The sequence below is a fragment of the Vespa velutina genome, chromosome 2 (assembly GCF_912470025.1).
Source record: "Vespa velutina chromosome 2, iVesVel2.1, whole genome shotgun sequence".
In the NCBI taxonomy this organism is placed as follows: domain Eukaryota; kingdom Metazoa; phylum Arthropoda; class Insecta; order Hymenoptera; family Vespidae; genus Vespa; species Vespa velutina.
The window spans coordinates 10,337,466-10,349,203 of NC_062189.1; the positions used below are offsets into that span (position 1 = coordinate 10,337,466).

General features: G+C 23.2%; 1 protein-coding gene across 1 annotated transcript; it reads left to right on the forward strand.

The window, feature by feature from the left end:
• Nucleotides 1–1,986: 1,986 nt before the first annotated feature.
• On the forward strand, nt 1,987–10,692 carry LOC124947079 (putative uncharacterized protein DDB_G0286901; the record flags this gene model as incomplete). The annotated part of the gene is made up of 3 exons (XM_047488734.1): nt 1,987–2,157; nt 2,380–2,671; nt 10,634–10,692. Coding segments are annotated over 3 exons (522 nt in total), but the record flags the coding sequence as incomplete, so codon positions are not given.
• Between the last annotated feature and the right edge of the window lie 1,046 nt (nt 10,693–11,738).

The following is an 11,738-nucleotide window of genomic DNA, read 5'->3' on the forward strand; positions in this document are numbered from 1 at the left end:
AACGACTAAAGAGGTAATAACGATTATAACGATAATTACGATACTAGCGTTAATAACAATAATAACCGTGATAACGATATTAACGATAACGATAATAACGTTAATAAAGATAATAATAAATATAATATTAATAACGATAATAACGATAATAATGATAATAACCTAAATAACGTGTTTAATGATAATATCGATTAAAAGGTTAATAACCATCATGATAGTAACGATAATACAAATAATAACGAAAATGAAGATGAAAACCATAATAACGATACTAAATATAATAACGGTAATAACGATAACAATAATTACTATTATAACTGTAATAACGGAAATAATGAAAATAAAGATTAATAGGATTATAACGATAATAACGATATATACGATGATAAAGAAAACGATAATAACGATTATATCGGTAATAAATATAATAACAATGGAATCAATAATAACGATAATAATGATAATGGTAATAACGATTATAACGATAATAACGATAATAATAATAATACTAACGATAATAGTGATAATAACAATTAAAAAGGTAATAATGATAATGACGATAATAATGATATGTGCGATTATAACGATAATAACGATAATATCGATAATAGCGATAATATTGATAATAAAGATAATAACGTTAACGACGATAATACCTATAATAATGATACTAACGATATCAACGATAATAACAGTAATTTCGATTATAACGATTAAAACGATTATAACGATAATAACGATTATAACGGTTATAACGATAGTAACAACAATAAAGTGATAAGAGCGATAATAAGGATAAAAACGATAATAACGACAATAACGTTATTAACGGTAATGACTTTAATGTCAATTATAACGATAATAACAATAATAAAGATAATAACAATAATAAATACGATAATATCGATTAAAACGATAATAACGATAATAGTAATAATAATAAAGATAATAACGATAATATCGATAATAACTATAATGACGATAATAACGATAATATTGATAACAACGATATTAACGTTAATAACGTTAGTAACGGTAATAATAATAATAATACTACAATGATAAAAATATTAATAATAACAATAACAATAACAATAATAATAATAATAATAATAATAATAATAATAATAATAATAATAATAATAATAATATTACCGATAATGACGATAATAACGAAAATAACGATAATAAAAATAATAAAGATAATAATAAAAATATTGACGATAAGACCGATAATAGTGACAATAACTATAAAAACAATAATAGTAATAATATCGATAGTAACGATAATAACGATAAATAGGATAACAACGATGATATCGATAAAAAAGGTAATAATAATAATAATAATAATAATAATAACGATAATAACTATAATAACGATGATAACGATAATAACGATAAGAACATTAAAGTCAATTACGATTTTAATGGTAATAACGATAATTACTAAAAAAACGACAATAACGATAATGACGATAGTAGCAATAATAATGTAAATTACGGTAATAACGATAATTACGATAGTAGCAATAATATTGTTAATTACGGTAATAACGATAATAACGATAATAATGATAATAACAATAATAACGAGAAGAACGATAATAACAATAAGAACGATTATAGCGATTATAACGATAATTTCGATAGTAACTATAATAGCAATAATAACTGCTTAACGATAATAACGTTAATAACAATAATAACGATAACAGCGTTAAAAACGATTATAACGATAATAACTATAATAACTATAATAACGGTTATAACGATAACAAGAATAATAATAATAAAGATGATAATCATAATAACGATTATAACGTTTGTTACGATAATAAAGTTATTAACGATAATAACGAAAATACTGATAATAAAAATAATAACCATTATAACAAAAATAACGGTAAAAACGATAATAACGGTAATAACGATAATAACGATAATAACGTTAATATCGATAATAACGATAATTACGATAATAACGATAATATCGATAATAACAATAATAACCATAATGACGATAATAACGGTAATTATGATAATAGCGATAATGAACGTAATAACGATAAAAACGATAATTATTATAATAACGATAATAACGATAATAACGATATTTACGTTAATAACAATAATAACGGTAACGATAATAATAATAATAACGATATTATCGATAACAACGATAATAATGTTTATAACGACAATGACGCTTATGAGTATAAAAATGATAATTATAGAAACGATAATAACGATAATAACGAAAATGAATATTTTAACGATAATAAAGAAAAAAATGTTGATAACGGGAATAGCTGTAATAACGACTATGTAGTTAATAACGATAAGAACCTTTAGTAAGATTGTAACGGTAATAGCGAAAATAACGATAATAACGATAATAACGATAATAACGTTATTAACGATAATATACATGATAATGATAATAACGATAATAAAGATAATAATAATAATAATAATAATAATAATAATAATATTAACGATAATAACGGTAATAGTGATATCAACGATAATAGTGATAATAACGATTACAACGTTAATAATGTTAATAACAATAATGAAGATTATAATGATAATGATGATAATAACGATAATATTAATAAAAATAATATTATCAATAATAATAATTTTAACGATAATAGAAATAATATCGGTAATGACTTTATTAGCGATTATAACGATAATAACGATAATAACGATAATAACGATAGTAACTGTAATAACAATAATATCAATTAAAACGATTTTATAGGTAATAACGATAATAACGTCAATAACGATTACAAGGGAGATAAATATAATAACGGTAATAACAATAATTGCTATAATAACGATAATAACGATAATGATAATAACGATAATGACGATAATAACTATGATAATAATAACGATAATAAATGTAATAAAGATAATATAGATAATAACGACGATAAACTTTATAACGATAATAATAATAATATAAATAATAACTATTACAAGAATATTAACATTAGTAACTATGATGACGATAATAATAATAATAATAACAATAACGATAATTACGGTAAAAGCGATAATAATGATAATAAAAATAATAACGATAATAACTAAAATAAAATAATAATAAAAATAATTATAATAACAAAAATACTAATAATAATAATAAAAGAATTTTTGTAATAATAATAATTATTATTATAATAATATCTATAATTTCGATAATACCGATCATAACGATAACAAACATATTAGCGACAATAATGACGAAAATAACGATAATGACGATAATAACGATAATAACGAGAATAATGATAATAACGATTATAATAATAATAATATTGATAATAATTATAATGACTAATAAAACGATAATAACGATAATAAAGAATATAATGATAATGACGATAATAACGTTCATAACAGAAGTAATGATATGTACGATAATAACGATAATAACTATTTTAACGATAATAAAGATAATAACAATAATAACGATAAATACTTTTATAACGAAAATAACGATATTACCCATAATAACGATAAAAACAATTATAATGATAATAACGGTAATAACGATTATAAGGATAATAACCATAGTAACAATAATAATTGTAATAACGCTAATAACGATTATAACGATAATAATTACAATATTAATAATAATACTAACGATAATAACAATATTAACGATAAAACGATAATGACGATAATAATAAAAATAATAACGGTAATAACGATAACGACAATAACGACTACAAATATAGTGAAGATAATAAAGATTATAACGATGATAACAATAAAAGTGATAATAACGATAATACCATAATAACCATATTAACGATAATATGGATATTAACCACCTTAACGATAATGACAATAGTAACGCTAATAACTGTAGTTCCGATAATAACGATTTTAACGATAATAATAATAACGATAATAACGATAATAACAATATTATCGATCATGACGATAATGACGATAATGAAAATAATAATAACGATTATAACAATAATAACGATAATAACGATATTATTGAAAACAACCATAATAACGATAATAACAAGGATAACGATCATATCTTTATTATAGATAATAACGATAATAACGATAATATCGAAAATAACGATAATATCGTTAGTAACGATAATACCGATTATAACGATAAAAATAATAATAATAATAACGATTATAACAATATTATCGATTATGACGATAAATACGATAGTAACAATAATAATAACGATAATAACGACAATAACGATAATAACGATAACAAAGGTAATAACGACAAAAACGATGATAACGATAATAAGAATATTAACGATAATATTAAAAATAGTAATAATAATAACAATCAAAATAATAATAACATATATAATAATAATAATAATAATAATAATAATAATAATAATAATACTAATAATAATAATAATAAAAATAATAATAACATTTATAATAATAATAATAAAAGTAATAATAATGATAATAATAAAGATAATGACGAAAATATCGAAAATAACGATTATAACGTTAATAATGATAATAACGCTTATAACGATAATGACGATAACGATTATGGTGATAATAACGATACTAAAGATAATGACAGTAATAATAATAATAATAATACTATTATAATAATAATATTAGTAATAATAATAACAATAATAATAATAATAATAATAGTAAGTATAATAACATCAGTAATAAAGACGAAGGTAATAATAACGATAATCATGATAATAAATAATAATTATAATAATAACGATAATAACGATAATAACAATGATAATAATTATAATAATGATAAAAACGATATTAATTATAAGAGCGATTTTGACGATATCAAAAAATAATAATAATATTAATAATAAAATTAATAATAATAATACAAATAATAATAATAATAATAATAACAGTAATAACAATAATAATAAGAACGATAATGGCGATAATAACGATACTAACTATAATAGCGATTATAACGATAATAATACTAATAATAATAATAATAAAAAAAAATAATAATAAGAGTAGTAGTAATAGGATTAATAATAATAATTATTGTAATAATATCTACAATGACGATAATAACGTTTATAACGATAACAACGATAATAGAGATTATAATAATGATTACGATAATGACAATAATGATTTTAACAGAAATAACGAAAATAACGATAATGACGATAATAATGATAATAACGTTAATAACGATGATAACGATAATATCTATAATAACGATAATAACGGTTAGAACGATAACAACGAAAGTAACGATAATAACGGTAATAACGATAAGAACGATAACAACGAAAGTAACGAAAATAATTGTACAACGATAATATCGAAAATACCGATAGTAACGTTAACAATGACAACAACGATTATAACGATAATGAGAAAGATAACGATTATGGCGATAATAACTATTATAACTTTAATGACGATTATAAATATAATAACGATAATAACTATAATAACAATAATAAGTATAATAAAGGTAATAACAATAATAATGATAATAAGGATTATAACGATAATAAAGATAATAACGTTCATGACGATAAAAACTATTATAACGATATTAACGTTAATAGCGATAATAAAGTTAAGAACGTTGAAAACGATAATAACGATAACAAGCGATAATAATAATAATTATAACGCAAATAACTATAATAACGATTAAAATGATAATAACGACCATAACGATAATATCGATAATAACGGTAACAACTTTAATAACGATTATAACGATTATATCGGTAATAAATATAATAACGATAATAAAAATTATGACGATAACAATAATAATAATAGAAGCGATAATAACAATATTAACGATAACGATAATAATAATAGTAATAATAGCGATAATAACGATAATAACGTTAATAACGATAATAGCGGTAATAAATTTAATAACGATTATAACTATAATAAAGATAATAACGATAATAATAACGATAAAAATAATAATGAAAATATTTAAGAAAACGATAATAAAGGTAATAACTATAATATGATAAAATAGATTATAACGTTAATAATAATACTAATAATAACGATAAAAACAATATTAACGGTAATAACGATAATGACGATAATAACTATATTAACGAAATCAATGATTATAACAATAAATGACGATTATAAGGAAATATTGTAATAACGATAATAACGATAATATCGATTTTAACTATAAAAATGATAATAACGTTAATGACTATAATAACGAACATAACAATAATAACGATAATAACGATAATAATGATTGTATCGATAGTAACGATAATAACGGTAATAACGATGATAATGATAATAGCGGTAATATTGATAATAACGATAATAACGGTATTTACTATAATAACGATAACAAAGAAAATAACTATAATAATAATTATAAAAATGATAATAACAATAATAATGTTAATAAAGATAATAATGATAAAAATGATAATAACGATAATAAAGATAATAACTGTGATAACTTTGATAGCGATTACAACGATAATAACTATAATAACTAAAGTTAAGATAATAATGATAATAACAATAATAACGATAATAACGATAATAATAAAAATAATAATTATATCAAATATAATAATAATAATAATAATAATAATAATAATAATAATAATAATAATAATAATAATAATAGAAATAATAATAATAATTATAATAATTATATTGATAATGACGATAATAACATTTATAACGATAATAACGATAATAGGGGTAATAACGATGATAACGATAACGATAATAACGATTATATTAGTAATAACGAAAGTATCGTTAATAACTATAATAAGAGTAATAAAGACAATAACGATGATAATGATAAAAAGGATAAAAACAAATGTAATAATAATATCGATTATAATGTTAATTATATTAGTTATAATAATCATAACAATAATATTAATGTTAATAAGGATAATAACGATAATAACTTTAATAACGATAATAACTGTTATAGCGATAATAACGATAATAACGATAATAACGATGATAAATCAACGAAATAAAAGAAATTTCAAATTATCGTATATTGATGATACGCGTTTATGACCGAAAGGACGTAATTATGATATGGAACATAGTCGACAACTTCGATTCCAATAAAAATAGTTATTTGATCTTGTGAAATGCAATGTTCTGAATCGACTGGTAACATTTTTCAATTTGTGGTGCAGGTATTTTCGTAGATATTACGATTTCTTCCCTTCTCGTATAGCGCAATTCGCATATGTCAATTACATTTTTCGACAATTTTCATGTTAAAACACGTATTTACACATAATAAAAACGTTAAATTCTTTTTATATTCTTTATTCTGCGTTGACAGATTACAAAATCAAAGAAATTAAAAGAGATTTCAAATTATCGTATTTTGATGATACGCGTATTTGAACGAAAAGTTGTAAATACGATATGAAACAAAGTTAAGAACTTCGATTCCAATAAAAATAAAAGTTTGATCTTATGAAATGCAATGTTCTGAATCGACTGGTAACATTTTTCAAACTGTGGTACAAGTATTTTCGTTGATTTTACGATTTGTCGCTTCTCTTATAGCGAAATTCGAATATGCCGATTACATTATTCAACAAATTTCATGTTAAAACAGGTATTTACACATAGTATAAACGTTAAGTTCCTCTTAACTTCTTAATTCTGCGTTGATAGAACATAAAAAAAATGAAATTAAAAGAGATTTCAAATTTTCGTATATCGATGAAACGCGTATATGAACGGAAAATCGTATATACGAAATGAAACAATGTTAAAAACTTCGATTCCAAATAAAATAGTAGTTTTTATCTGATGAAATGCTGTGTCCTGAATCGGCTGGTAAAATTTTTCAAACTATGGAACAGGTATAGTAGTAGATATTACGATTTTTCACTTCAGGTATCTCGAATTTCGCATATGTCGAATACATTTTTGGACATATTTCATGATAAATATGTATTTACACATTGTAAAAACGTTAAATTCTTGCTATATTCTTAATTCTGCTTCAATAGAAAATAAAAACGATCAAATTAGAAGAAATTTCAAATAGTCGTATTCCGATGATACGCGTATATGAAAGAAAAATCGTATGTAAGATATGAAAAAATGTTAAGAACTTCGATTCCAATAAGAATAGTAGATTTTATATTATGAAATGAAGTGTTCTGAATCGACTTGTAAAATTTTTCACACTGGTACAAGTATCTTAGTATATATTACGATTTTTTACTTATCTTATAGCGAAATTCGCATAAGTCTATTACTATTTTCGACAATCTTCATATTAAAACACGTATTTACACATAACAAAAACGTTAAATTCTTGTTTTATTCTTAATTCTGCGTCGACAGAACATGAAATCAACGAATTGGAAAGAGATTTCTAACTTTCGTATTTCGACGATACGCGTATATGAGCGAAGAATCGTATATACGAAACGAAACAATGTTAAAACCTTCGATTCCAATAAAAAAAGTTTGTTTGGTCTTTAGAAATGCAATGTTTTGAATCGATTAGTAACATTTCCCAAACTATGGTACAAGAATTTTCGAAGATTTGAAAATTTTTATCTTCTCATATACTGAAATTTGTATGTGTCGATTACATTTCTCGACAATTTTCATGATAAATCGCGCATTTTCAAATAGTAAAAACGTTATATTCTTATTATATTCTTTATTCTATGTCGATAGAATTTAATAGAGTTTTCAACTTTAATATTCTGACGATACGCGTACATGAGCGAATAATAGTATATACTATATGAAACAATGTTAGAAACTTCAATTCCCAAAAAAAGTTAGTTTGATCTTATGAAATGCAATGTTCTGAATCGATTGGTAACATATTTCAAACTGTGGTACAAGTATTTTCGCAGTTTTACTATTATTATCTTCCCTAACGGCGAAATTCGCATTTGTCTATTACATTTTTTGACAATTTTCATGTTAAAACGCGTATTTACACGTAATAAAAATGTTATATTCTTGCTATATTCTTTATTCTGTGTCGGTAGAATAAAATATCAATGAAATTTACTGAGATTTCAACTTTTCGTGTTTCGACGAAAGGTTTATAAGAACGAAAAATCGTATATACGAGAGGAAACGATGTTAAAATCTGCGATTCCAATGAAAATAGATATTTGATCATATTAAATGCATTATTCTGAAACTATTGTTAACATTTTCCATTCTGTGGTACAAGTAATTTCGAAGATTTGATATTTTTTAACTGCTCATATATCGAAATTCGCATGTGTCGATTACATTTTTCAGCAATATTCATGTTAGAACACGTATTAACGTACGGTAAAATCTATATATTCTTGTTATATTCTTTTTTCTGCGTCGATGGAATATAATATCAATGAATATAATAGACATTTTAACTTTTCATATTTCGTCGATACGCGTATATGCACAAAAAATCGTATATACGATATGACACAATGTTAAAGACTTCGATTCCAATAAAATTAGTAATTCGATCTTATGGAATGCAATGTTCTGAATCGATTGGTAACATTTTCCAAAATAAGGTAAAAGTATTTTCGAAGCTTTTACGATTTTTAACAAATCATATAGCGAAATTCGCGTGTGTCTACTACACTTTCCGACACTTTCCATGTTAGAACACGTATTTACGCAGAATGAAAACGTTGTATTCTTGTTATTTTCTTTATTCTGCGTTGATGGAATATAAATTCAATGAAATTAATAGAGATTTCAACATTTCATATTTCGTCGATGTGCGTGTATGTTCTAAAATCATATGTACGATATAAATCAATGTTAAAAACATCGATTCCATTAAGAATATTAGTTTCATCTAACGAAATGCAGTGTTCTGAATTGATTAGTAACATTTTCCAAACTGTGGTAGAAGTATTTTCGAAGTTTCTACAATTTTCAATTTCTCATATAGCGATATTCGGATGTATGATGAAATTATTCGACAATTTTCATGTTAGAACTCATATTAAAATTTTGTAAAAACGTTGTATTCTTGTCATAGTCTTTACTCTGCATCGATAGGATCTAAAATCAGTTAAATTAATAGATATTTCAACTTTTCGTATTTCGTCGATACGCCTATATGAACGAAAAATCGTATTTACGATATAAAACGATGATAAAGACTTCGATTCCAATATTATTGTAATTAGATATGATGAAATTCGATGTTCTGAATCGATCGGTAACATTCTCCAAACTGTAGTACAAGTATTTTCGAAGATTTTAATTTTTTGACTCTTCATGTAGCAAAATTCGCATGTTTCGATTAAATTTTTCAACAATTTTCGTGTTAATAAACGTATTTATTGATAGTAAAACATTATACTGATGTTATATACTTTATACTGCGTACATGGTATATAAAATCTATAAAATTAATACAGACTTCAACTTTTCGTATTTCGACGATAAGCGTACATGAACGAAAAATCATATACACTATATCAATTAATGGTAAAAACTTCGAGTCCATCAAAATAATGATATGATCTTATGAACTAACTTGTTCTGAATCGTTTGGTAACATTCCTTAAACTGTGGTAAAAGTATCTTCGAAGATTTTACGATTTTTCATTTCGTGTAGGGACATTCACATGTTCGAATACATTTTTCGAAAATTCTCATGTTAAAGCACGTATTTAGACGTAATAAAAACGTTTTATACTTGTTATATACGTTATTCTGCGTCCATATAATATAAAATCAATGAAACTATCTGAGATTTAAAATTTTCATGTTTCGTCGATATGCGTGTATGAACGAAAAATTGTATACACATTATGAAATAATGTTAAAATCTTCTTTTCCAATAGAAAAAGTAGTTTGATCTTTTGAATTGCAATATTCTCGATTGGTAACATTATACAAACTGTGGTACAAGTATTTTCGAAAATTTTACGATTTCTACTATTCATGTAGCGATATTCGCATGTTTCAATTACATTTTTCAAAAATTTTCATGTTAAAGCACGTATGTACACTTAGTAAATACGTTATATTGTTGTTATATTCTTTATTCTGCGTCGATAGTATATAAAATCAGATCTTATGAAATGCAGTGTTCTGAATCGTTTGGTAACACTCTCCAAACTGTGGTACAAGTATTTTGGAAGATTCTAAGATTTTCTCTTATCATGTATAGAAATTCGCATGTTTCGATTACATTTTCCGACAACTTTCTTATTAAAAAACATAGTTACACATAGTATAATCGATATATTCTTGTTATGTACTTTACTGTGCGTGGATTGGGTATATAATCGGTGAAATTAATAGAGATTTCAACTTTTTGTATTTCGACGATACGCGTATAAGAACGAAAAATCGTATATACGATATACCACAATACTTATACCACAGTTTGGAAAATGCTACCAAACGATTCAGTATACTGCATTTCACAAGATCAAACTACTATTTTTATTTGAATCGAAGTATTTAACATAATACCTTATCATATATACTACTTTTTGTTCATATACGCGTATCGTCGAAATACGAAAAGTTGAAATCTCTATTAATTTCACAGATTATATATTCTATTGACGCTGGATAAAGAAAATTTCAGGAATTTAATATGTTTAATATGAGTTATTATGTATTTTAACATAAAAATTGTCGAATAATGTGTTCGAAACATGCGAATTTCGCTACATAAAAAGAAAAAATCGTATAATCTTTGAAAATTC